This window comes from Ailuropoda melanoleuca, chromosome 4 (genome assembly GCF_002007445.2).
Source record: "Ailuropoda melanoleuca isolate Jingjing chromosome 4, ASM200744v2, whole genome shotgun sequence".
Lineage (NCBI taxonomy): Eukaryota > Metazoa > Chordata > Mammalia > Carnivora > Ursidae > Ailuropoda > Ailuropoda melanoleuca.
In genome coordinates, this window is record NC_048221.1 from 126231723 (window position 1) to 126258953 (window position 27231).

The 27231-nt window shown below is 56.0% G+C and overlaps 1 protein-coding gene across 4 annotated transcripts in view; it reads right to left on the reverse strand.

The window, feature by feature from the left end:
* Positions 1 to 27231, reverse strand: part of KLHL29 (kelch like family member 29) — a 310021-nt gene that overhangs the window by 14272 nt on the left and 268518 nt on the right. For all 4 annotated transcript variants that reach the window (XM_034659845.1, XM_034659846.1, XM_034659844.1 and 1 more), the window contains exons 5-10: positions 14552 to 14690; positions 5611 to 5813; positions 4654 to 4913; positions 2009 to 2207; positions 1681 to 1863; positions 1294 to 1474 (exon numbers count right to left, since the gene is read on the reverse strand). In XM_034659845.1, the coding sequence (XP_034515736.1) occupies positions 1294 to 1474; positions 1681 to 1863; positions 2009 to 2207; positions 4654 to 4913; positions 5611 to 5813; positions 14552 to 14690 (1165 nt within the window). The remainder of the gene's footprint in view (positions 1 to 1293; positions 1475 to 1680; positions 1864 to 2008; positions 2208 to 4653; positions 4914 to 5610; positions 5814 to 14551; positions 14691 to 27231) is intronic.

Below are 27231 nucleotides of genomic sequence, written 5' to 3' on the forward strand. Positions count from 1 at the left end.
GAAGCTGGTGCTTCTGGAAGCCCTGGGACGTGAGAGCCGTGCAGTGGGCCCCACGGAAGGCTGTCGGCATCAGGGCTGACCCAGGTTCAGCAGCAGTGTTAATATCCTCATAATCACACAGGGATTCCCCATTAACTCCAAATCAATATGACAATTAAATGTCGTTACTGAGCCATCTCTGGGCTCCACTTGGGGGAGTTAAAAGCCCACAGTGAACATCCAGAGCTTGTCTCACTCTGAAACTATCTTTGCTGTAACATTTGTCAAGTGTCCAATTAGCCACTGAGGGAAAAATACAAATTGAGGGGTACGTGTGGGTCCACAGGCAAAATGCTGTCACACGGGAAGATGTGCTTTCCGTGACAGCTGATGACGTGGGCCAAGGGCGGTGGGCAAGAAGGAGGTGAGGACGTGGAGAAATGGCTCTGGTGATCTTAGCTGTGGCCTCCCAGGTTGGGACTTGGGGCCAGCTCAGCCTAACTTGCTGCTCTTGGGGGCACGAGTTTCTCCAAAAGCGGGACTACTCTGAGGCCTCCCCAGCTTTTGCTGCTGACTCACAAGCCTTCCTGAGTTCTTTCCATGGCTTCTCCCCCAGGTGTCCGTTCTGGGCAAGAATGGTCTCCAGATGGAGTATTTGCACCCTGAGAAGTGCCCGCCTCAGCCTGTGCCCCTCCTGCCTACGCCCGATCCCTACACTCGGTGTGGCCAGTTGTCAATGGGCCTCAGGGAGGAAGCCAACCTGGGACTTCCAGCAGAGGGCAGGCTCACACACACGGTTCTCCAGCCCATGGCTTTGTTTCCGGTTTTGGAGAATTCCAGATGGTTGGCCAGACCTGCATGCAGTGACCATTCCCCGTCTTGCAAGAGGGAGGAAGGGGCTCCCCGGTGTGGAGCCCTCAAGCTCGGCAGGGACGTGGAGGCACAGTCAGACACGTGACACCCATCTGGGCCATCGGTTGCAGACTTGCCCTACAGCCCCCGCAAGTCTCTGGGCTGGGCATTCCAGTCCCAGGGTGCCTCCTAACTGCCTGGTCAGGCCAGCCAAGCCCACAGTGGGTCTCATGCCTCCAGCTTGTCTGACCCATGAATGGGACAAGAGTGCCCCATCTCAGGGGTGGGGCAGCTCTCATCCTTCCTGCTGCCCTCTCCCCATCCTCAGTCCTCACTCTTTGCTGTGTTTGAAGAGCCTGCAACTACCGCCTTACAAATGTCCTGTCTCGGCTTGGCCTCAGCTGGGTGGGGCTGGGTGGGAGGAGCAACATGATATTAGCTTTTGTCACGTGACTTCATTACCTCTCCACGTGGTCCACATTGCCTGCCACGCCAAGTCCCCCGAGGGTGTAAATCTTCCCGTCGTAGACAAGGCTGTTGTGCCGACAGCGGGGGACCGTCATTCTGGAGACAAGGTTCCAGTTATCGAGCAGGGACATGTAGCACCAGACATCAGCCAGCGTCACCCCCGATTCCATGCCACCTGTAGGCAGTATGGGAGGTCCAGAGAGCAGGCGGGGAGTGAGGAAGGGCCCACGGCCACACTGGCCCAGCCCCAGGGGCAGGAAGAGAAGGTTTCACCTGCAAAGTGGACCTTTCTGGGCCTTGGCTTTCCTTAGCCCTGGTGTGGGAAGAGGAGTCCCTAGGAAGTCTGTGCCCAGTCCCCAGTCCCACCCCGAGGGGCCTCACCTGAGAGGTAGATGTTGTCCCCGGCACTCACTACGCTGAAGAACTCTCTGTCGTAGAAAGGCAGCGAGGCCAGGGGGTACCACTTGTTGTTCTGCGGGTTCCAGCAGGTGACGGCCACCAGGGAGCGCTGCGTCATCCCCACCATCTGCCGGCCCCCAACCAAGACGATGACCTCTGCCACACCTGCGGGGACACAGATGTCCAGCCGTCGGACACAGCCCCACACTGTCGGCCTCCGTGCCAGTGCCTCTCGCTGGGGGGACCGCCCAGAGTCGGGCCGACCCCATGGCACCCGCATTTGGGGAGCTCGGGGCCGGGACCTCAATACCTGCTGAGAGGCGGGGCCGGGTTCGGGGTGTCTGCATCTCCTGGCGGGCGTGGGGCAGCATGTGGTAGCGTTTGGCTTCGTTGACCAGGTCCCGACACGCTTCTGACGACTTGATCAGTTCCTCGTTGTCCACCACGTTGAGCAGATAGCTGGGGTGGATGAAGGGGAGGCGGACCACGGCCAGGAGCTCCGCGGCATACTGCGGGGTCAGGGAGACACAGGGTAGATGGGATTATGCAGACGGAGCCATGTCTGGTTGGTGGTACTGATGAGAAAGGGAGGACGGGTGTGGTGCTGCACAACACAGGCAACTCCAGTCCGCATTTGGCTTGCAAGTGTAGACACGGCTCACCCCGGCCTAGATGGTGATAGTGGGGGCTCCCCTCAGCCAGAGGCGAGGAATGGGGGAGGTCAGGTGTGCCGCACCTGACCCTGGGGCAAACCATCCACCCGCCTCTGGCACCTCATTCCTGCCTCCTCCCAGGTCCTGGTCCTTGGCTTCACCCCAGGCTGCGGGGGGACGGAAATGAGGGTCCTGAGCCCTGACAAGGTGAATGTGGGGCAGGAAGTCAGGAACAGGTGGGAGGGCCCAGGGAGGCCGATAGTGACCACGAGGCCTGCAAGTCACACCCGTCAGCCTGCGTCTCCCCAATACCTACAACGCCCTTGGGTGGCATCCCACGGCCTCAGACTGGCACCCGGACCCTCTCACCTGCACTGAAGGCTTTTCATGAACCGACTCGAATCCCCTCCTGCCTGGCAAACTCTTTGCTCGCCACTCAGCTTTGGTCTCATGCAACAAACGGTCGGTGACATTCCTAACTGTGGGAACGTCAGTGAGACCTGTAAGTCCCAGTCTCTGAGCGTCACATGCACGCAGTAAAATGGCAGGTGGGGGAGGATCCATTAGTAGAAGGTGCTAGTAGGGCCCCGAGGAGGAGTCTGGTTAGGAGTTTTGGGGGTGCAGGACAGGAGGCTTCCCAGAGTAGATGGCGTCTGAGCTGGGTGTAGAAGGACTGCAGATTTCTCCAGGCCTCAGGAGGAGAGGAGGGAGGAAGCCTGAAGCACATGCGGAGACATCGGAGTGTGAAGGAGAAAGGAGCAGCTGGGGAATTCTTTGTAGCTTATTCTTGTTGGGTGCAAAAGGTCTTTGTTGGGGGGTGAGGTGGACAGGGGAAATGACACTGGGGAGGTGAAGGAGACCACAGCCTGACTGCCCCGTGCCTTGCCTGCCAGGGCTGGTGTGGTGTTTCCCGCAGGGTGTGTGACGGCACTCACCAGAGGCTTTAAACAAAGAAATGACACGATCGAATGTGTTCTTTAGGAAGACTGATAGCTCGGGCTGGGTGGGAATGAATTTGGAGTGGAGAAGACAGAAGGCAGGGCAACCACTCGGGAGACCACCTCAGCAATGCTGGTGAGATTAGGGGCCTGAATGGGGAGAGAAAGTCAGCCCTTCTGGGAGGCAATAAGGAGGCAAAGTAACAGCAGCGCATGGCCCAATGGACGTGGCAGTGATGGGAGGCGTCTAGGCTTCTGTTTCGGGTAATGGGCAGAACTGAAGGAAGGAACACAAGATGTGTAGCTTTGCGGGTGTATGAATTAGAGCGACTTGGGGGACCTTGGCCACAGGTGTGCAGTAGACAATCGAAGACAAGGTCTGGGCCAGAGACACAGATTTGGCAGCTATGGTGGATGGCAGTCACCATTACAGCTGCCCAACCTGACTGACTGCCTCCTCCCCACCTGATCAGAGGACCCTCTTCTCTTGGGCTCAGTGGCTGGGCCAAGGTGGAGAGCCCCATGCTGCTGATTCCAGCGCCTGGCTCATCCCCCTCCCTCCCTTGTGCCCCTTCTTGCTCCCCATGCAATGAAGTACCCTTGTCATTTGACACTCGGCTGCCTCCGGGTGTTCTGGGCCCTGGCCTCCCTGACTCTAGCCTCCCCTTCGCTGCTTTCCAGGTGGACTCTGAGCTCTCCTGAGAGCTACCTGTGTCTGTACTAACTCCTGGGGCCCCCACACATGTTAGAATCAAGGCAGTTCCATTCTGGGTGAGGCCTTCTGCCAGTACTTTCTGGCCCAGAGATCCCGCTGGGGTGTGACTGATTTCCGGTGACTCGGATGCCCCTCCTGGGGACCCTGCCCTCCTTTCCTTCTGCCCTGGATTCTGGCTCTGATTTTTCCAGCTGTCCCCTCTGAGGGACTGGCCTTCCCTCCTATGATGTGTGCAGTGGTTTCCCATCTCCAGCATGGTTTCCATTTGGTCCAGGTGGTCCCCACCATCTCAATAAAGCAAAGTATGGGTCGGGCTCCTCCGGCCGGCTCTGAGCTCACGGGAACCCCAGGGCATCCACTTCTCCCTGCAGGCCTTGCGGCCTCTGGCTGGCCTGAGTCTCCTTCAGGTGGAATGCCAGCCCTTGGGACACTCTGGTGACTGACTTCTCATCCCTCCCTTCACCTCTTTGTGGCCCACAGGAGTAGTTCCGGCTTCCCTCTGCCCAGGCCTACTGGCTCCTATATGCTCCCACTGACGGTCAGACCAGGCAGTCCTGTCTCCTCCACCTCCGTTCATCCTTGCTCCAGACGCCATTCCTGCACGGGGCCCCAGACCCAGGGAGCAGGGGTGGGCGGGGTGGGGGGCTACCTGTGCACGGGACACAGGGTCCTTCTTGATCCACTTGATGACAGTCTCGTATACGAGCTCCTCAGCCTTGGTGTTGAGGCTGTCATTGGAGATGTAGGCGATGAAGTCATCCTTGGAGATGCTGAGGATCTCCTCCTGGGCCGCCACCTCAGGGAAGATCTGCAGCGCGAAGGCCTTGGCCATGTGGTAGAGCTCGCCGCACTGCATGGCCTCAGCCATGGCCAGTACCCCCAGGCAGTTGCTGGCCGTCAGCTGCTTCTCTGGGGGCAAGAGCACAGGACCACTGACCACAGGGCCCTGCAAGGGTGGCCATCTTTCCTACTGCCTGACATTCTGGATCCCTCTCTGAGCCCATGTCCTTGTGACCTGCCTCCAGCATCCGGGGTCCCCACAGACCACTGGAGCTGTGGATGTACCCTCTGGGTTTCCCTCTGCCCCGTCTCATGCTGCCTCCCCCGGGCCTCCCTCTGCTCCTGGAGGTCCCGGCAGAAGGACTGAGAGCGTGCGGTAGGGAGTGTCAGTGTGGGGGCTTCCTCATGGCTGTGGGCCTCAGAGCCCGGGCGTGGGCTGGGGGCAAGGGTCATGTGGAGACTGACAGTGTCTTCTGTAATGGTGACAGCCTCCCACTTCCGGATCGCACCAGCAGTGACACCCCTTATACACCCACGCGCCACCTCCCATGGGCCTCAGCCTCACCCACCCTGGCCTCGAGGCCTGGCCACAGTCTAGCCGGCTCTCCTGAGGTCTGGCTGATGGTTATTCTAGCCTGGACTTGTCCAGGTCTGTGCCAGTGCATACGGTCGCCCGAATTTTCATCTTCAAACTGCCTTGCGAGATCCAGCGGCACCCGGAGGCGTCCACACAGCCTTTCCCCTCTAAGTCCTGGCTGTTTCCAAGCTTTGGGCCCATCTGCACTATTCCCTCCAGGCCGCCCACGCGCCGCGGCCCCGGACTCACCGAGGAAGGACACGCAGACTTTGCAGAAGGTGTGGAACTGGAACCTGCTGGCCGCCTCCAGCAGCGTCTTGGCGTTGGCCGAGTCGATGACCAGGGAGCCCGTGTAGACAAACTCCAGCAGCAGCTCGAGGACGTCGGCCTGCAGGTTGGACAGGACGAGCTCCAGCTTCTCCCGGCCACCCTGGCCGCCGTCTTGCACCGACCTAGGCACAGAGAGCAGGGTGTCCCTTACCTGCCACCCTGCGGCCACGGCGCCGCCTCCTCACAGGGCTAGATCTCCCTGCACGCCTCGGTCACGCCCTTCATTTTAGGACTCAAGGGACACAGCAATGGCACACCTGAACCTAACGGTCTGACACAGGATCTGAAAGAGAAGAGTCCGAGCAGAGACGCCCAGAAGAACAGAAAACCCTGCTTATCACTACTTGGCATGTCCATGCAAAAAAAGATGCAAATCAAAAAGCATGAGCTGTGGATGGGGACGAGGACCAGGACTGGCCTCAAAGGGAAACAATACGGTCCCGCCCTGCTGCTGGCTCCCACGTCTTGGCCTCACATGGCCAGCAGGGCCCGGCCCCGGGGCCCCGGCTGCCTCCAAGGGGGGAGCCGCCAGTGTGACTGAGGCTCCCAACCGGCTGCGAACACAGCCAATCCGGAGACGCCCCTTGATCGCCCCAAGCTGCCCCGGAACCCTGACTCCAACCCCACCGACTTCCAAAAACATATTGTTTCCTTTTAGGCATGGAAAGGAAGCCCTTCATGACATTGCTTTGAAACTGAGGACGAGACGAGATAGACGGACAGAATGGTTAGAGCTGGGGGGAGGGGAAGGGGAACAACCAAGGACTTCCGCCACAGACAGCCAGCAGCCATGACCTGGGACCTGGCCCGGGGCGGGGCCCTCCTGCCACATGGAACACGGGGTCAGAGGTCAGAGTGGCCTGCGTGTAGAGTGTGCATCGGGCTTGTGAACTGGGGGGGAGCAGGGGAGGGACACAAATATATAAATGTGTTCATATCTGGTGTCTACAGAAATACGAAACCATTGCAAAGGCTCCTAAGGCCTGGCAGCCGCGCCCTAAAGCTGGACCTGGAAGGAAACAGATAAGATGAAGCAAAAGTCACACCGATACAGAAGTGACCAGGAGGAAAGACACCCAGAGCGTTAAGAGTCAGGAGGCAGGTTTTTCAGAGGTGATTGGCTTGGCACCCCATCTCGGCCACTCTGACCAGTCCTGCTTCCTGCACGGAGCCTGGTCCTGCCCGAGGCTGGGCCATGACCTCTGCCATCTCTCCACTCCTGAGGCGGCCAGGGGGCAAGACTCTCGTGACTGGTCCCTTGGGCGCCCCTGTGGCTGGCAGTGGGGGTGTGAGGTGTCCAGCAGCTACAACCCCCGAGAGAGGCTGACTCCTGTGTGGGCGGGGAGCTAGAGGACCTGCGTGCCCCAGCTGCCACCGACAGGTGGGCCACCTTGCCCCTCTGGCCCTCAGGCTCCTCTTCTGCAAAACAAGAGGATTGAACTGGATGAAGTCTCAAGTCCCATGGAGAGTTTATGTGACAGAGGCTGGAAAACACCTTGCCCAGGAAACTCTGCTCTACCCCACAGAACCTGAAATGTCCCCACGAGAGCAACATTCTCTGCAGTCTGGCCACCAACGGCTGTTAAGGCACCAATATGACAGGGCAGGGAACAGAGGAAGCTGTGACTTCATTCAGGGCTCCCCACCCCACAGAATGGCTCGTGTCACCGGGGCCTGCAGGGGCCCTGCCTCCAGGCCTGGAGGGAAAGCTGAGAGGGAGCAGTGCTGGCTAAGCCAAGGGTCTGAGCAGAGCCCCTCTCAAACCTGCAGACATACAGGGTGTGTGTGACTATTCAAGTAACTTAACACACCGAGTCCTTTGCTGTCGGGATAGATTTTCATGCCTGGGTAACTTTGTTAAGTATAAAAATAGTTCATTATGTGATCACTTGAAAGCACAGAAATCTAACACCCCAGGCCTCAGGGGCCATCTGGTCAACCTCTTACTCTGGCTTTGCAGTCTCTGCCTTCTTTCCTGCGTGCGTTGCCTGGCCTTTCCTCCTCCCACCCTCATGCTTTGCGGTGGTCCCGCTGGGCCACAGCCAGGGCAGGGCTTATGGGGCCAACGTTGGACTGTTCACATCCTCCCAAGGCCTCCCAGCCACTGCAGCCTCCACCTCGGGCCAGCCTTCCCGTCCACCTATGGTTCTTCAGCAGAGGAGATCCAGCTCAGTGAAGAGCTGGGGTGGACTTCAGCTGTGCACACACACACATGCGCATGCACACACACACACACACACACACACACACACACACACACTGGACTGCACATGACACATGACCCTGAGAACCCCCAGCATCACCCTGTGGGGTGGGGTGTTAGGCAGATGGAAGGCTAGGGGAGCCTACGGCCCTGAGTGTGGAGTCTGATGGGAAATGTGTCGCTGTGTTTGTGGGAGATGCTTGTCCTGCCCAGAGTCTGGGCCCAGGAGAGGGTCCTGGGGACAGGGTGGTGCCTGCATGGCCAAGGAGTACAGGGACAACATGAGGAAGCACATGGGGTGTCGACCATCACAGGTGCTGTCCAGGGTTGGTGAGGACCACTGTCTCTATGGTGCACAGCTGTAGCTGCTCCTTCAGGACCCCTGTGAAAGCTGCCCAGGGAAAGCTGGGGGCTGCTGGGCAAAGGACATTCAGGAAGTGAGTGGAGGCCCCTGGGGCCAGATGCCACGTTGTGGGCAGAATGGCCATTCATTCCCCTTGGTTATGGAGGAATACTTGGGAACGTGATGGAGGCTTCACTGGGTGGCCGAGGTCAAGATCTGTAGGCGGTGAGGCCTTGTGTAGCTCATCTGCACACGTGTTCAGTGTCCACACAGCTGTGGCGCCGAGGGAGGCTGGTGGTGACTCTCCATTGCTGACCATCAGATGGTCTTGGGACTGGGCCTCGGTGATCCTTAGGTCTCTTCCCTATGAGCAGGGATCCCCTGGGAGGCATTGCCCATGATGGATGGCCCTCGTCACTGATGGGGAGCTGTGTCCTCCACAGATGACCTTTCTGTCCCTGTCCTAAGCTGGCTCTTGGGGTCCAAGCATCCTGTTCCAATTAGCAGCATGGAGCACTGGGAGCTGCTGGGCGGTCTGGGTCCTGACATGATCTTGGAGGTGGAGCAGGGCAGGAACGGGCAGTGACAGCCTTGTCAGGTTGGGCCATGAATCTAACACTGGGGGTGGGAGTGTGGGGCAGGCTGGTGCTTCCCAGCCCACACAGGACCTGTGGATTCTGTCAGAAGACCAAAACTCCCCAGCTCACCTTCTCACAGGGTATGGGACACAGCCTCTGCTTGGCAGGCCTGGGTCTGTGCATGTGCCAAGAATGCCTCATCACCAATATTACACCATTTGAAATCCCACCATGAGCAATTTGCTCACCTGAACAGGAATTGCCTTCTCCAGACTTTAGTCCCTCATCTACCCCTCACGCACCTCAGTGATCAGATGCTTTCATTTTGTAAGTTTGATCTGGAATAATGGCGGGGGATGGGGAACCATGGGGCAGTGGGGGATGGGGGCAGTCACGGAGAGGATGGGGAATATGGATGGATCCTGACCCGCTCAGGAGGATGACCCCACTCTTCTGATGTGATTCACACCCTGCTGCATGCATAGGAGCTCAGGCATGTCGCCAGCCCCAGGGCTCAAGCACGAGCCTCACTGGGTCCTCAGGACTTCCACAGTCAGGCAGCCCTGGCCCACCCGTGGTGATGGGTCTGCCTCAGCTTGCTCTTCTGGCCTTCGAGATAGGTGAGTCTCTCCTTTTATTATCTAGTCTTCCAGCCACACTTGTATCTTCTACCAGGAAAGGGGGGCAGAGTGCCTCCCTAAACGCCCAGCTTCATAGGGAAGGAGGGCAAAGGCTTGCCTATTGTGTGAAGTCCGTTGGGCAACCCTACAACCGAGATCTGTGCCGCTCAATCAGGTAGGTCCTGTCGCCTCCCCAGGAGAGACTGACGGAGGGAGTAGCCCACAGCCTACACGTGGGGCTTGTGAAAATCAACTTGGACAAATCAATGGGTCCATCTATTTTCATTCACTATAAAAAGAGAATAGAGTTCAAATGTGTCATTGGCTCCAACAGACTTGGTGGGATGAGGGTTTCGGCTGGAAGGTAGAATGCCGGATCTTTGTCCCGTTTGGTGTGATGAGGGGGCGGCTCTTCTCTGGGGCATGACATTTTCTCCCACACCCAGGCTTGGGGGCCATGTTCAGAAGTGTGCGCAGGGAGGGCAGCACCTCTGCTCTCTCTAAAGGACAACCAGTCCTCTCTGATGGGGCCTGCAGCCCGCCCGGCCAGGGAGGGTAGTCAATGCTTCCTGTGGCACCGGCCATCTCTGAGGGCTCCTTGGCTCCTGGGGACAAGTGAAGGGACTTCTTCATGGCCTCCCCAAAAAGTCCAGGGCAGACCAAGGTCCTGCTCAGCGGGGTTGAGAAGTGACTCTGGACTTGGGAGGCTGTAAGCCCAGAACGCCCCTAGCTCTAGTCTGCTCAAATTGTCCTTCCTCCTTGAAGCCCTGGGCTCAACCCCCTCAGTCGTGCTGGGGTCCCCCTCCAGCCTGGAGGCAGGCGAGGTGTGGGGTTGGCACAGCCCCATCCCTCACACCGTCCGAGGACAAAGCCATGGCTCCTCTTGCTGCCGTGCTTTCAGCCTCGGTCGTCACAGGGACTCAGGTGGGGCAGCGCTGGGGTCTCAGCACAGCTCTGTGCCTCCTGATGGCCTTTGGAGCTCCTCCATGCTCCTCACTCCCGAGGACACGGCCTGCTCCTGGGTATGGGGGCAAGTGGCCGCAGCCTAGCTACCGGCTCCAGGTGGGGATTGGGTCTTCTCTTGGGCAGATCCAGTGGCCAGTCTATGAGTGTTTCCAACAGCTACACAAGGGTGCACGTGCGTACACACACACACACACACACACACACAAGTGCACACACACACATGCACACACACACATGCACACACACTTTGCATCCTTTTTCCTTGCCTATCTGTCCACACTATCAACCCTGAGTTTCACTTTCTTTCCATATAGACTCATGCACAAATGAAGACTACCTTTTTGTTCTTCTCTGGGTTAGCAAACGGATGGTATGAGCATGAGCTTTGGGGTCAGACCTCAATTCCCGTCCCAGACCTACTAGTTACTTAAAATCTTCTGGGCCTCAGTTTCTTCATCTGTAAAGTGGGGGTACTAATGGTACCTGCTTCTGAGGGCTAGCGGGAGGATTTTCAGGATGACATTAGACATTTCTACAAGTCTCCTTGTGGGCTGGGTCTTGACCCCATCAGGGGAGAAAGACAAGAGTTTGAAGTGAAATAAGGGAAGACCATTGAGAGAATGTGGCTGTTGCAGTCACACCAAAGGTACACACACATGTGAGGACAGAGTGTGTGGACAGAGTGGGGGTCAGGCTGGGGCCTGGCAAACGGGGCTCTGGGCAGGACATCTGCCTGGCCCCAGGGCTCCTGGGCAGCTGAGCTGGTCAGGAGAGGGCACTGTGAGACCCGGCTCTCCCGCTCACTGCCTGACTGTCATCCTTGTGAAACACACATCTGACCACGACACCTCCAGGCTGAAAGCAAAGCCCCGCGGGCCGGCTCCGGCCCCCTGAGCTGGCTTCATTCGCTCCCTCACCACCTTGCGCCTGGCCCAGAAGCCACATGGAATCACGTGCTGGGCCTTGACACCCCTGCCGTCCCTGAACTCCCCACTTCCCACAGACAGGTGCTTTCCCTAGGGGCCTCTAAACCCATTTCTGTGTTCAGTCTGTTCTCCCGCTCCTACTTCTTTACGGTTTCCCCCATCAGGCCGTGGGCTTCCTCAGGACAGAGACCCATCTCATTGCAGTGTTTCCTGTGAGAGGGGCTGCTGCTTGTCTGCTGAGTGAAAAGGACCGAATGACTTGGTTTCCCCACATGTGTCCTGTGGTGCCAGGTAAAGGTGTCCACACCTGGGCTGTGGCTGGGGGCTGGGACAGGGTTCTCACCGGGGCTGGAGTGGTGAGCACATGACCGGCCCCAGAACGGAGGTAGGCAGGAGTCCAGCCTGAGCCCCCACATCTGCGGGTCCTGGGATGGCAGAGAATAGTGGGTCACCTGCCCTGTCAGTGCTCACTGAGGCCCTCACGAAAGGAAGGACCAAGACACAGACTGTCCCTCCTCCCTCTGTTTCTTTAGTGCAGCTGCTGGAGAGGGAAGCCCCTGCTTCGGTTCAGCGGGCAGGGCCTCGTCTCTCCTGCAGGGCCATCCTGGCTGCGGCACACTGTCCCCAGGGTCGCAGACCGCAATGACATGGTAACGTCAGCTGCTCCCTGACCACTGAGACGGTAAACTTCTCCAGGATTTTACGTGGCCCAGAAAGGAAATCACCTTTCTGCAGAATCTGCTTTCCTCCCCGCAGGAGGAATCTGTTTGCAGCTATGGGCAGAAATGGTGATGTATGCTAAGGTTAAGATGAGGGAAGTAAAATTTAAAATGGCCTCAAATGAACATTTTGACCTTTCACCACAGGGGTGCCTCCGGGCTCAGCTTCAGCCTTTCCTCCTCCCTGAGTGACCCTCCAATATGCTTCAGGGGTCTCCCCAGCTCTCAGACCTCTCTGCGTTCAGATCTATCATCTCTGGCTGCCTCGTAGGCATCTCTACTGGGGCATACTTCAGCCACTAAAATCTGCCAGGCCAGACGCTCAATTCAACCCCCCAGCTCTGCCTTGACACTGGTCCTTGGACCAGCCTTCCCCATGGGAAAGCTCTGCAGGACTGGCCGTGCCCATACCCTTACCGCCACCCTGGGATGCTGGAACTGGAAGGAAACCTGGATGTCATTTGAACCAACCTCCTGTTCTACAGATGAAAAAACTTGAGGCCTACAAGACAGGACATGACTTGCCTGGGGTCATAGGATAAGTGCAGAGTCAGGTGTAAAACCCAGGTTTCTCAGATCCCAGGGAGGTGCCCTCTCCCTTCCAGGGACTGCCTCTTAGCTCCAGTGCCCATCATTTCCAGTTAGGGCTACTGAGGCACATCCTATAGTTCTTTCACCTTCACGTGGACATCCCTTTCTCACTGCTCCTGATGGCCTCCACATCCTCAGACCAAGCCCAGCGCCTTAGCCCAGGGGTCGGGCTTGCCCGCCCATCTTATCCCAGCTCACACTCATCTCTGGAAAGGCTATCTTCCCTTTCACATGCTTATGATTGTCTCTGTTCCAACTTTTCATTTCAGGCAACCCATGCCTTGTCTGGAGTATTCTAGAACATTCCAGAACATTCCTTGTATTCTAGAACATTCCAGGCAACCCACCCCTTGCCTGGAATGTTCTTCCTCCTTCTTTTTTGGCCTAAGAAGACTTCACTGCTTTGGGTTCCCACCAAGTGGTGTCCTCTGTTGTGTAGGAGAGTTTGGCTTTTCGTGTCAGGTCTCTAAAGACAGTCAAATGGCTCCTGTGCTCCTCTTGCCCACATCTTTCTAGCCCAGGGCTGGGCCATCACTTAGTACCAACCTGCCCCTGCATCCTGCCCGCTCTGTGCTCTCCAGCTGGTCTGTAGCAGGGACCAAGGCCCTAGGATGCTGGTCACTGCCAGTACCCGAATTTGCCAAGAGTGGCAGCACAAAGACCTCCCTTGGCCTGAAGAAGCCACTGGATGTGCCCCTTTACCCCAGAGCTCATGCCCCTGTCCCCTGTGCTTGGACAGAGAGAACCTAAGCACTGGGGGCGGGAGACCCAAGCTGTCCATGAGACTGGAAGTCACAAAGAGCCTGCCCCTTCCTGCATGGCTGGGGCCAGCGCGGCTGGATAGGGCTTGCACGCCGGGCAGCTCAGCTCTAAGTGAAAGGACACAACAGATTGGAAAGGAGATGCCAGCCAGTGTGCCATCCTGAAACAAAACACAGTCACTCTGGGGTTAGTTGGCAAGTCCAAACACAGCATTGGGAAGCAAGCAGAGGTCCTGTCCTCCCACTCTGAGCCCAGTCCCGGCTCAGCGTCTGCCCCGGAGAGGCTGCAAGGCAAAATGAGCAGCGGCATTAATCTGCTGATGGGTGAGAGAAACAGGAGCGTTACCCTGGGCTGGCCCCCTCAGCTGCTCTCCCTCACTAAGGAGCTAGAAGGTGGCCCCTGACTTCTTTGCGAGGGTATGAAGCAGACAAATTAAAAAAAAAATCAACATAATGGAAAAAAAAAAGGATGCTCATGCACCATGAAAACTCATTCAGGTAGAAAGAGCCGGGGCAGAGGGCGGAGGGGTGGGGAGCAAAGGCTGAGAGAGACCGTGTTTAGGACACACCTGGTCTGTGCTCAGACAACGCTGGTTTAGGCTCCGTGTACGAGTATCAGGGCATGCAGCATGAATGAGGATTTGGCTACTAGTCTCTTCTCCCCAACTCAAGCTGTGCAAAAGCGGCACCGTGGGAGCCTTGTGCTCCTCAGTGGGGGAATGTCTGGTCGATGTGCTTTCCTGGCATTAAGGTCACTATCGACAGCAGAAGGTGGTGCCTGGGACCCTGTGCTGAACCAGTGGGGACAGTGTGCAGGGGTCTCTTAAAGTGGAGTCCACAGTCCTCCTAATCTCAGGGAGGGCTTGTGAGCCACTGAGAACTCGGGATCCTCGGGGCAGGGCAGGGGTGTTGTCTACTGCTGGCAGAGGCCCCTGGTGGCCAGCAAAGCTGCATGGGGCGGGCTGGGGGCTGTGGCTGCTCTGAGGCTGTGTGTGAGAGGGCACTCGGGAGGAGGGGGGGGGGAGGAGAGATGGCTACTGGCTCTGTGACAGGGAGTCACACTTCAGGAACCTGCAAGAGAGGGGAGGAGAAAAGCGACACAAAAGCGTCCTACAAAGGAACAGACCCGACCACAGCTGGAAGGAAGGCAAACCTTTGAATCAGGTCCTTGAAATACAAGCTGCAGGAAGCTAGAACATTTTGGTGGACTTCAAACTCTCTGCCTTCAACAACAATTTTCAGGTCTGTAAACGCTTTCGCTCTGCGCTGCTGGTTCAATTCCTTCAACATTTCTGCAGAACAGAGAAGACAGACAGGGCCAGGTTCCCATTAAGAGGTTTTTTTTTTTTTTTTAAATAAAATTTTTTCTTTCAAGAAGTAGAGAAATAGGAAAATACTTGATACTGTTTCTTGGCAAGACTGGCTCAACACTGACAGTCAAAAGAAGTCACAAACAATGCGTAAACAAGCAGCAACTGGGAGGGGCTACAGAACCAAAGGAATGACAACTTTCAAAAGCAAAAAAAAAAACCCCAAAACCAAAAAATACCAAACAAACAAATCAAAAAAACCCCCCAAACCAAAACAATACAAAAAAAAATTATCAAACCCAGAAATTGAAAGGCTGGGGGAAAAGATTCCCATACTGACAATTGGAAACATAGAGAATACATTATCACAGACAACTCAAAACTGTTGTAAAACTACAGAACGAATTCTCCAAATGCCAATGAGTGCTGATGTATTGGATACCAAGTAAAGCATGGCATTGTGATGTAAGATGGGCTGGATATGGTTCAAAGGAATAAAAACCACAAAACCTGCAAAAACAGCGTCCCTTATGTTAGACACTCAAGCCATAGCATGGGGAGAGCTTCCTAGAGAGGGGCCCCAAGGAAGGAGGGGGTGGAATGGGGGCATGAAGGCACTTCCTTCCATTGCACAGTTCCGGGACTGTAGGGGAAGGCTGGTGGGAAGTGGGGACTGGGCGTGCCTCCTCCCATTTCCTTGGGTCATTCTCTCTGGACTCCCACCTTCAGCTGGGGCTTCAGCATGGGAGAGCCTGGCTTGCAGACCCAGCAGGTCCCAGGAAGTGGCCTCTGGGGCCTTCCCACCCCGATGCATACCTACCTTTGCCTGGTGTCTTGGCCACCTGTGGCCGGCACAGAGTGTCCCATGCCCATGGGCTCTAAACCTGGGGATGTCTCCTAGACCCACCTCAAGGCTTGGAAGGGGGAAGGCGGAGAGCCTGACAGCTACCCTGATTCGCTGATATAAATTCTCATTTGTGAAAGTTAGGGCCTTCCGATGACCAATGCTCCCACTAGCCTCTCCTTGCCTGCCTGTCCCCCGGGCCCTCTAGTTGCTGGTTGCTGGACATCAGAGGCCCAGATTCTTGGGCCAGAATGACCTAGACTGTTGTCAGGCAGGGTTATGTCCTTTGGCAGGTGAATGGGGGAGGGGGGTCTGCAGAACTGAGCCCCCCACCATCACTCTGAGCCCTCCAGGTCTCTGTGGCACCTGGGCTGGTGTTCTGGAATTACTCTCCAGCATGCCCTGCCCCAGCCTGACCTGTCACCTCTGTCCACATGGGCTGACACTGGCTGCCTGTCAAGATTCCCTCCTGAGCCCAGCTCTGCCCCTGACACCTGTATGTCCTCAGACAAGCCTCTGTGCTCTCTGAGCCTCTGTCTCTGCACCCGCAAAATGAAGCTGGAGGCTCCCGCTCTATTCACAGAGCCTGGTGAAAATCGGATGGGCAGGGACTTGCGGGCTTGGAGGGCGGGCAGGCCCTTCTTTGCGAGGACATACTGGGCTCTGGTTCTGCTGCAGACCAAGGCAGACAGGGAGAAGGGGGTCTGAGTTGTGTGGGCAGAGCTAACTCACTGAGCACACCAGCCCCACATGCGGCTGAGCTGAAGTTATGGCAGGGCGCCTGCAAGGGCGCGTGGGGGGCGCTGGCTGGGCCTCCGGAAGGCTCCCCATGGGTGTGCTCAGACCTGGACAAGGAGACCAGAGGGCCCTGAAGCACTAGGTGGAGGGTGTGGAGGGCACCTGTGGGGCAGACTGGGAACAAAGCGACGAGATGGGGCGGCAGACGGGGTCAGACCGCAAGAGCCTTGCAAGGGGGCTCCAGCTTCTTGTGGGCACCAGGGAACCAGAGATTCTCTTCAGGGAAGTGACAGGCTTGGACCTGGGTGCCAGACAAATCACTCTGGCTACCCCATTAGAGGCGGGACAGGGAGGAATGGTGGAGGTTGGAGGCCAGGTGGGATGTGGGGGAGCACAGGGCCTCAGAGCCAGGCCTGGGGGACAACCTCAACTCTGCCTCTTGTCAGCTGTGTGACCTTGGGAAAGTGTCCCTGAAGCCTCAGTTTCTCCTTTTTTGAAGTTAAATGAGCTAGCCCATGGTAAACTGTTAGCCGTGGGCCTCAACAGGTGGCAGGAGTGATGTCATTGTCGGTGGTGATGGCTCCATGATCTAAGTGAGGAGGGACAAAGGCCTGAGTGATAATGGTGATGAGAACAGAGAAAGACAGGATTTAGGATGGGAAACTGCAGCCCTCAGTGCTGGAGGGAACATGGAGGCCGGCAGGTGCGAGAACCACTACCAGGTTTCTGGAGAGACACCAGGAAGGGAGGGGGTGGTGAGTTCAGTTTGGGGTTGGGGTTCAGGCCTATGGGACGCATCAGGGAGAGGCGCAGGGGGCGGTGGTGGGGGCCTGGGCGGGAGGCGAGGCAGTGGGACCTGCAGCCTAAGCGCGTGGCTCGGGCGGGGCTACAGCAAGTTCGGAGAGCCCACAGGGTCGGGTTGGGTTGGGTTAAGGCTGAACTGCTCGCTAAGCTCACACAGCAGCTCCAAGAGGAGTGACGAGCTGAATTCGTTCCTGAAACAGGAGCCAGGTGGTGATGTCAGCTTTTTGAGTGAAGTCATGTGAGGGTTAAAGAGTTCTGGGCTGGAATTCCAAAGACCTGGATCCTGGTTCTCGTTCCAGCTTTGCCACTAATTGGCTATGTGACCCTGGGCAAGTTGCCCCAGCTTTAGGTGCTCAATTCCTTCAAGCACCAAGAGGCACCTGCTCTGGGGGCTCCCAGCTGTCACGCTGCAGTGAGTGACGGATGCAGCCCCGCATGCCTGCTGAGTTAACCATGCCTGGGGGGCCAGGAAAACACAGTGGTTACAAAATACCACTCCTCCTGGACCCAAAGCATTCTGATTGTTTTTGAAAGCTCTGACTTCCAACCAAAGTCCTAGCAAATATTACACTGGCAGCCTCAGCCCCGCCCTGCTGCCTGCTGCCCTGGGAATTCTGGCTGGATCTGGGAGGTGCTTGGAGATCCAGGTCACCATCTAAATGCAAGCGCTTTCTACTTTCGCTTTGCGGAAATCTGGATTTAATAGCTGGGCAGGATTACTCAGTTTCGGAAAAATTTTTCAATTTATGAAAGTGCTCACCAGGGGATTCCTTTCACAGCAGGGCCCCAAGTGCATTCAAAGTATCGATCAGGCGGCATGTGCTTATTGCTGCCGGCTGAGCGCCCAGCCGGAGAGAGCCCACGTTTCGGGACATCACGACCCAGGATCCACTGGAGGAAGCCAGCACTGGCTCCAGGCACAAGCTGCCCTCCTGCCTAGCCCCCTGTGTCGGCTGAGGACAACCACTTACTGTGTGAGGGGCTCGGAGGAATGTGGGGTCCTGGGGAAGGTTTCCAACCACCATGCTGTGCCCAGTTTGGGCAGTCTGCGGTGTCGGGGCAGAGCCTGGCCAAGGCTGGGCCTTCGGGGTAGCACCCCAACAGCACCCCAGCAACCCTGCAGAATCTGGCTGCTTCAGGCTTTTGGAGGAAGGGGGTTTTGGGTGGGGAGCCCCACATGTGTCTGCAGGACCCCTCGCCCTTGCCTGTCCACACAGCAGCTGCCCTTTGCTCTTGGCCTTGCCCCTCAGTGGGGAACTCTCTGCTGCTCAGACTACTGGGCTGAAAGCTCAGGTCCAGGTCGCTGAATCTCCCCTCTGATTCCTCTCCTCCCCCTACGAAGCCCACCTCTTTTACTGCCTAGAAATCTCTGCTGCCCATTCTCGCCTGGCCTCGGGAACACCTGGGCTCTGTCTGAGCCATCACCCTCTTTCACCTGAGTCAGGGCAGGAGACTGAGGACGTCTTGCTGTTTCCCGCCCTAAGCCATCAAGCCTCCCTGCTTAAATAAACCCTTCAAGGCCGAGCAGGGGGAGACAGTCTCCTCCACTCCCTGCTGAAGCCTCCCAGTACCCCAGGCATGTCCCCTCCCAACCTTCACCCTTCTCGCTGCCCTCTGCCCCAATCACTCTTCCTTCCTTCTTCTTCTAATTACCATTTTGTCCTGCAATACCAGTTAAGGTGTTCCTGTGTCCCTAGCCTCTGCCTTCTTTCCCCTCCTGCCCCCACATCCCCTGGCCATTCACCCTCCTCCACGCTCCTACAGCATCCGTGCTTACTTCTTTAGTGCACACTGTGCATCGTAATTACTTATTTACGTGTATGTCTCCTGCACTTGACTGTGATTTATTTATATTTTTATCTTCAACATCTAGCACAGGGCCTAGCATATATTCAGCTGGTGTGGTAGATGACAAAAATTCTTTGTCTCCCCTCCCATCAAGGCGTGGAGTTCATTTCCCCACCCTCTGAATCTTCACTGCTCTTGTGACTTGCTTTGACCACGGAACGTGGTTGAAAGGACACTGAGGGTGAGCCGCAGCCTCAAGAAAATTTGCTTGCTTTTGCTCACTCTCTTGGGACCCTTGCCCCTACCACCCTATGAACAAGCCCGAGCGAGTCTCCTGGAGGGTAAGAGGCCACGTGGAGCAGAGATGAGCCATTCACACTGGCCTGCCTCCACCAATATCGGCTGAGCCTGACCTAGATCAGAGGAGCCCAGCCCAAAGTGCAGACCAGAATCATAATCTGAATTAGTGGTGGTTGTCTTAAGCCACTAAATCTTAGAGTTGTTTGCTATGCAGCAAGAGCTAACTGATACAGAAAGCATAAATAAAAGATAGGGCTCAAGTGCTCGTGAAACTTCCCCTCCGTCAGGGTCTCCTTTATGGGTAGTGTTTGAAGCTAACTTTTTTTTAATTGCAGTAAAATTTAGCATCATAACTATTTTTAAGTGTACAGTTCAGTAGTGTTAAGCACATTTACAGTGTTGTGTGGTCAATCCCTAGAATACTTCATCTTGCAGACCTGAAACTCTGTACCCATTAAACAACAGCTTCCCATGCCCTCCTCCCCAGCTCTTGGCCGTGACCCTTCTACTTTCTGTCTCTATGAATCTGACCATTCTGTGTACTTCATGCAAGTGGAATCATGCAGTATTTGTCTTATTGTGGCGAGCTTATTTGACTTAGCATAACATGCTCACAGTTCATCCGTGTTGGAGCACGTGTCAGAAATTTCTTCCTTTTTAAAGCTGATGCAATTCTGTTACGCGGATGCCCCACAGTCTGTTTACCTACTCACTTGTGCATGGACCCTCAGGTTGCTTCCACCTCTGGCTACTGTGAACAGTGCTGCCGTGAGGCCAATTCTTGACATCTCTGTGATGGACANAATGCAATTCTGTTACGCGGATGCCCCACAGTCTGTTTACCTACTCACTTGTGCATGGACCCTCGGGTTGCTTCCACCTCTGGCTACTGTGAACAGTGCTGCCGTGAGGCCAATTCTTGACATCTCTGTGATGGACATCTCTAAATACGCCATCTCAAAACCCCATCGTAAGTGGCAGGGTAACCTGGCTCTGCGGACCCAGCAGCAAGTGGCATCTGAGAGAAAGAGGATCCTGGGGAGGGTCGGCCTGGACCTGGGTGCTTTGTTTAGAGAAGAGGGAGGCCACAAATAGAACCAAGCCTGGAGACGACGTCGCAGCCAAGCTTCGGCATATTTTTCACCAAACGACACGAGTTATTTGTCAGAGACTAATGGGCTCATTCCAGCTGGACTAGAAGGGCTGTCTGAGGTGGTAATAAAGAGGAAGAGATGTCAAATATTAAAAGGCAACGCATTTCAGTGGCTTTGCAGCAGAGAAGTCCATTAAATCAGAGCCCCGAGAAAGGTTGTACAGCCGAATAATTTTTTTCAGAGCTTAAGAAAGAACCCAGCTAGGTGATAAATGCTCCTGATTCTGATGGTATTTATGACACATATATGATAAAGGACTTGAAAAAATTATAAACTCAGAGCAGTTGTGAAATATACTGAGAATGCCCAGCAAAGACTGTGTCATGCATACCCAGAGGATAATTCATCCAGGAGTGGAGTAGGCTGGCATGTGCAGACACTGTGGGGACAAATGGTGACTTTCCACAAACAGAGCTTCCTGCTGCTGCTGCTGCTGTAATCAGGCCACAGACGGTCAGGGACAGGCTCCCACGCTGAATGCTGCCATTCCTCCTCCCCTCCTCCCTGACTGATCAGATAGACACATCCCCTTTTCCAAAGAACTGCTCAGAATCGACCTGGAGCGCCAGCTGGGCCCTAGCTTCTAGGTAAGACAGAATAAAACTACCTGCAGACCGCATGCCCAGCCTGAGTTGGGAGGGGAGGTCCTCTACTGGGAAGTCATACCAGCCCCCACCCAAGGGCCTGACAGCCTCAAACAGGCAAGCCCTCCCTGGAAACGTGTCCCTCTAGAAAAGGGAAGTACGAAAGACTCAGACTTCTTGCCTGATTTAGAGTTTTAGTGACGAGACCTTCTGGTTGTCCTGCTGTCCAAACGGAAATTCCTACCATTTATCTGAAAGGGAAAAAAGCCCTAAGGACCAGTCACCACCTCTCACCAGCCTGTGTTTTCCAAGTTGTTCAATGCTGGGTGACAAGACCTATTTCTCAGGCAGTGAAATTTGGCATTGAAGGGCCTTTCTGTCCCTACAGTCCCTGCCTCAGGGCTACACACTAGAGGATGCTTGGTATGCATTTGCTGGGCAGAACTGAGGGTTACCTTCCAGTGGGAACATTCTCAGACCCTCTAAGATGATAAAAAAGTCATGAAAATTTTTCTCCTTAAAATTAAAAAAAAAATCCTCATAAAACTGCAGAGGTAGGGGCAGACTGTTGGCTGGGCAGGGAAGGCCAGCGGGCCAACCCCGAAACTGCAGTCGGAGGGAAGGGCCCTGGCTAGGTGGACACTGGCAGCTGTTAGTCCTTCCTGCCCCCAGAAAGGTAGCCTCCACCCAGCTCCTTCCCCTGCTTTGGGGATGAAGGCTGAGGGGCGACTGTCACACTCTGAACATGAGCAGATGAAAATATCATGGAGGTCAGGGCTAGGAGACCTGGCGGCAAGTCTGGGGCTTAGGAGAGTTGGCAGTGTGCAGACAGCTCTGCAGGAGCTGAGGCTCCTGGCTGATGTGTCAGAGCCAGGGTGTGGGGATATGCAGTGAATTAAGCATCCTGGCAAGTCAAGTCAGGACACTGGAGAGCTCTGTGGGGACCAGCCTGAAGATGGGGTCTGCAAGTGCCAGGGAGGCCACAGCAGATGCTCTGGAAGCAGCTAGGAGGTCAGGGGTTTGGAAAGAAGGTGACTGGACAGTCTCACTGTGAGGCAGGAGGCTGCCCCACCACCTAGAACTTGCACCAGGGAGGTGGGGGCTCTGTGGGGCCTTGGTCCTCAGGACCAGGGGAGGATGAGACTCTGTCCCCAGGGAGAGAGCTGAATCTATTGTCTGGGGTGGGGATGGGGAGCTCGCCGCTCCTCCTCTGCCTCTGTGAAGCTATGTTCTGTCTCTAGCATATTTAGAGACACTGCTTCTTTTCCACTGGGGGGTAGATTTGTGGAAGGTGGGCGGTGGTTCTCGGCTGGAGGGACTAGAGAGTCCAGAGGCCAGGGCAGATAGTTGGGCCATGTGAGAGAACTAAGTTCAGCACCTTGGAGAGCTCTGAGCACCCTGGGGCCAGGGCGGAAAGTGGGGAGGGCTCTAGAGAGGTTGGGGTACTAAGTCGGCAGCTGAGTAAGGCCAAGGCATGGGCAGCCCCTTTGCGAGGCAGACTCTGGGAGCCTTGCGTCTGTCTGACCCATTTGTTCCTCATTAAACAGCTGGGCTGGGCATGGGGGTGGGGTGGGGATCCATTCGCAGACCTGGGGAGCTTACGGTTTAACAGGGGACACACTAAATGACTGTGGTGCCAAGTGAGGGGAGTTTAGTGGGGCAACCACTGGGTAGAGGAGGCTCAGAGGAGGGGCCGCTGGCTGGCTTGGTGGAGCACAGGGAGGCTTGTGTGTGTGTGGTGGGGGATGGTGAAGAAAACACTGGAAAGATGTGTAGCAGCTCACCAGGTGGGCTGGAGGGGCCAGGTGTGAACGGTATGTGTGGTATGTGTGTGTAGTGTATGTAAGCATGTGTGCATGACCACATGGTGTGTGTGAACATGTGGTCGTGTATGAGCACGTGTGTACATGTACGAGCGCGTGTGTGTGTGTAGTGTATGTAAGCATGTGTGCATGAACACATGGTGTGTGTGAACATGTGGTTGTGTATGAGCAGGTATGTACATGTATGAGCGTGTGTGTGTGTAGTGTATGTAAGCATGTGTGCATGACCACATGGTGTGTGTGTGAACATGTATTTGTGTATGAGCACGTGTGTACATGTATGAGCGCGCGTGTGTGTGTGGGTGGTGTCAGAGGCAGGCCCATATTCGATTGTGAAAGAAACAAACCCACTGTAGTCTTTAACCCAAGGAGCCTGGGGGCCATTGGTGAATTTTATGAGATAGGGTGAGAGGGTCAGGTTTGTCTCTTACACTCAAAATGTCTGCTCAGAATCAACCATCAGTGCCCTCACCCCTACGCCCCCACACTCTGTCCCACCCCTGGCCTTTCCACACCATTGGGCACTTCCTTTCTGCTATTCCAACCCATTCTGATGCCCCTCCTCCGAATTTACCCGGTACAGGGCACTGGGCCCAGAGCTGGGGTCGGGGTGGGGGCTACAGGGGGGAGGGGCATAGATGATGAGCAAGACAGTCCCCGTCCCAGGGGAAAGTATAGCTCAGTGGGGACACAGGTGCTATATCAATGGTCAGTGGTGGTGCTCAAGGCCTTCTGAGAAGGGAGAGATGAGGGGCCTGGGGAGGGAAGGTGGGGGTGGGATGACCCGGAAGTGCAGGGGGTGTCATGGGTGGAGAACCAAATGCACACAACAAGGGGTGTTCTTCTTAATTTACTAGTTCATAGTCAAATACACATTTATGGAGGATCTACTATGTGTCAGGACCTGGACTATGAATGCAAAACCAGTTTCCGTCCTCAAGGGGCTCACAGTCTGATGGGGGAGGTAGGTGCTGCAGCGGACAAAGGTCAGCTGGCTTGCTTGGCCCTGGAACCCCATTCTATTGGGGAGAACTCCAAGATGGGCAGGGAACTGGGCCTGTGGAGTGAGTCTGGCAGAGGCAACTTCCTGGCAGCTGGCCCGTAGCCACGAGACCTGGGCTCAGCTGGTCTGAGGCCGTCCTAGGGAGGAGAGCAGAGCCGGCGATGACTACAGTGGTTGTGGTGAACTGGGGGAGCTGACCGCTCAGTGGTGCTTGAGCAACCCCGGGGGTGGGGGTGGGGTGACGGTGCCAGTGGGTACTGACTCTGTCATGGATCAATCCCCAGCGTCAAATAAATTCCTGTTCTGTGGAACTGTCAGAGCTGTAGTCTTTGGTTGGCGTCACGTGACCCTGCATGTGTTACACTGTGTCACACGCAGGCTTATGATAAACACCCCTTGTAGCAGAACCCGCCTGGGGCACTGGGGGGGAGCACTGGGGGAGCACAGGGGGCAAGTGGAGGAGGGAAGGCCCGCAGGGATGCGGGACCTGGCTGGGTCTTGGGAGGTGAGTGGGACTTGTTAACGGTGGACAGGAGGGCACTTCTGTTAGCAGTTGGCCTATGCAAAGGCCCAAGTCGCACATCAGCACACTGCCTGCATGAGCAGTGGGCAGTTGAGTAGGGCTGGAGTGGGGGTGGGCAGGTGGCACTGAGGCTGGAGAGCCCGCAAAGGTCCCCATGATGGGCTTGTGTTAGGAACTGTTGATTGTGGGTTTGGAAGGAAAATTGAGAAAAGTCACCCAGGTTACCTGGAGTATACAGGGGTGGGATGGATGGAGGGCAAATGTCTGGAGAAAGACAGACCCTGCCACGAGGAGCTGCTGCTGCTAGGGGGGGTGAGCCATGAGGATGAGGCCTGGCCTTTAGCCTGGAAAACAGTGGAAGGAGCCCTGAGCTCTGATGGGGAAGCAGAACCAGTCCATACAGGGCTGGGGCCGAGGGAAGGATTTTCTGAGTGTTGTTCCCGTCTTCAGCCCCCCAGGGCAGCCTACCTCCCTGTAGGGCCCGGGGCATGGCATTCAGGAGCCAGGTGCTGGTTGCTGCCTCTCTTTGCTTCTGCATCATGCATGTGCCCCTCAAACTGATGGGTCCCCACGCTTTGCATCATAGGCTGTGAGTACAGAGGCCTTGCTACGACGAGCAGCCATCAGCTTGTGGTCTATCCTTGGCTGTTACCATTTTATAGCTTTCTATTTTACCACTCACTATTTTCGGGGCAAGACGTCAGATTTCCAAATACATACGAGAATCTGTAGCTGGCCCCTGCCAGAGAACTGAATAAAGATGTGTGCTGAGTGGAGCAGTACTGAATGTGCCCCCAGATAGGTATAAACTCTAGACGTCTTTGACCGGAAGACAGAGCTCAGTGAAGGCAGCTGGGGGACTGACAGTCGCCACCACACCCTGCAACCCAGCCCAGCCCCCCAGGTGGAGAGGACGGGGATCTAGGTGCCGAGCCTGAAAATTCGTCATCAGGAATTCTGCTTTCTTCATCGGGGTCAAAGTGAAGAGTGCTTGCTTCCCTCCTTTCCTGGCCAGCGGGCAGAAGGGGGGCAGGGGAGGCCCACAAAGAGCCCTGCTTCCCTCCCTCACTGCCCTGGATTCCCAGAGGGGCTGGGCTCTTCACCCCCAACTGGCCATAACGACCACCCCGTCCCCTTTCCATCCAGAAGCCCTGGCTGACCTGCCTTCCACCTGGATCCTGCGAAGCCTGGGTGAGACAGCTGTCTGTGTGGGTAGCAAAGGGGCTGGCTGGGGAAGAGGCCAAGGAACCCAGAGCTTCTTCACCCATCACCCCAGACCCAGGGAAATAGAAGAGCAACAAGAACCCAGAGAAAGAAATGATATCTCAAATAAAGAGCGAAAATCCTAACAGCCAGACACAACCTCAAAGCTTCAATTCTCATGTGTGATGTTCCATAGAACCTTGCCTTGTTGCAAGCATCCTGAAGTCTTAAGCCCTAAAGGTCCAGCCAGCGAGGGCTTTGGTAAAGTCAGCCACCTGTCCCAGGAAGATGAATGGCACAGTGAGGCGGTGGTGGGAGGCGGTGGCGGGGGGTGCTGGGGAGGAGAAGATGGGGCACAGGCAGGAGAGATATACAAGAAGTGGGGGAGACATGGCCCTCCCCGACCTGCTTTAGGAAAAGCCAGTGTTTCCCAAGAATACTGAGAGCACAGTCCCAGCAAATAAATCAATAGTTTTAAAGGATTTGCAAGAATTAGTGAACCAGAGCTGGGAGCACGATCAGTTCAGTTACCGGGTAAAGAGGGAAATGAAACGGAAAGCCCAGATGCCAAGCGGCTAATGGCAACTCCAAACACCTCAAATCACATCACAGGAGAGGAGAATTCATGGCCAAAGAGGCCCTGGGGTAAGGATGCAGGGGTGGAGCACGTGCCCCCCTGTGCGTGTGTTTGTAGGGGATGGGGACCCCACATGTGTCTTCTGGGGTGTCTGGGAAGGGGTGTTGCTCTATGGCTGCTTGCCCCTGAGTCTCCATCTGAGTCTAGCCCTCCTGCTGCGCCTGGCCAGGGTCAGGTCTGGGGCAACAGCTCGCCTCCTGTCCTTTCAGGGGAGGTGAAAGCCTGGGATCATTTCAGTTTTTCATATTGCAAATGGTCTTGAATGATCATGCAAGCAATCGCCATGATCATTTTAGGAAAATTAGCAAAAAAGAAGAAAGTGCCGTTTGTCCTCCAGGTGACCAGGTGTCAGCCTCAGGGCCCGGCACAGTCAGAGGGTCAGGGCTGCCTTAAAGCCAGCCCAGGTGTCACACCTGCGGAGAAACTAGGGCCACCAGGGAGGAGCCAGCCCCTGGTCCATGGCTGGTCTCCCTGTCGTACTGGTTGGCAGGGTCCTTGGCACCCACCAGCTCGTGGAGGAGGCACCTTAAGCTTGGTCCCACGAGGTCCCTGGAAGGGTCAACAGGTGGCCTCTTCTGACATGCCCCCCTTCCTGTCTTCTGTTTGCCCACTCAGGTCTCTTCCCTGCTAATCCCTCCCACTGAGGTCTGTGATGCTTGCCTGGGAGTTCTGTCTCCAGTTAGACTGAGAGCTCTGTTGTGATCAAGATGCCGCCTTTCATTACCCGAAATCCCAGAGCCTCATGCAGCCTCTGGGGCCCATGGAACCCGTCCTGGGCCGGGGTGGCTCACAGATGCCACCAGCTGGGTCTGCAGTCCTCTGTGATGGCACAGAATCTGAAGGACAGCCCTCCCCTCCCCAGGTCCAGCCTCCAGCTCCAGGCCCAGGCGTGGGCAGCGCTGGACCTGACCTGGAAGCTGTCCCTGCCACCTGTGGGCTGTGGCCCTCCTGCCCAGCTCTGTCTTGCTGATAAATAATGGTGTCAATCTGGTGCCACAGCTCCTTTTAGGAACAGAAGCCATCTACGACTCTCCTGTGGGGGCCAACGCTGGCTCCCACTTGGGGTGGGTATTACCTTTGCTCAGTGGAGATGAGGGTCTCAATTAAATGATCAGGTCTGGG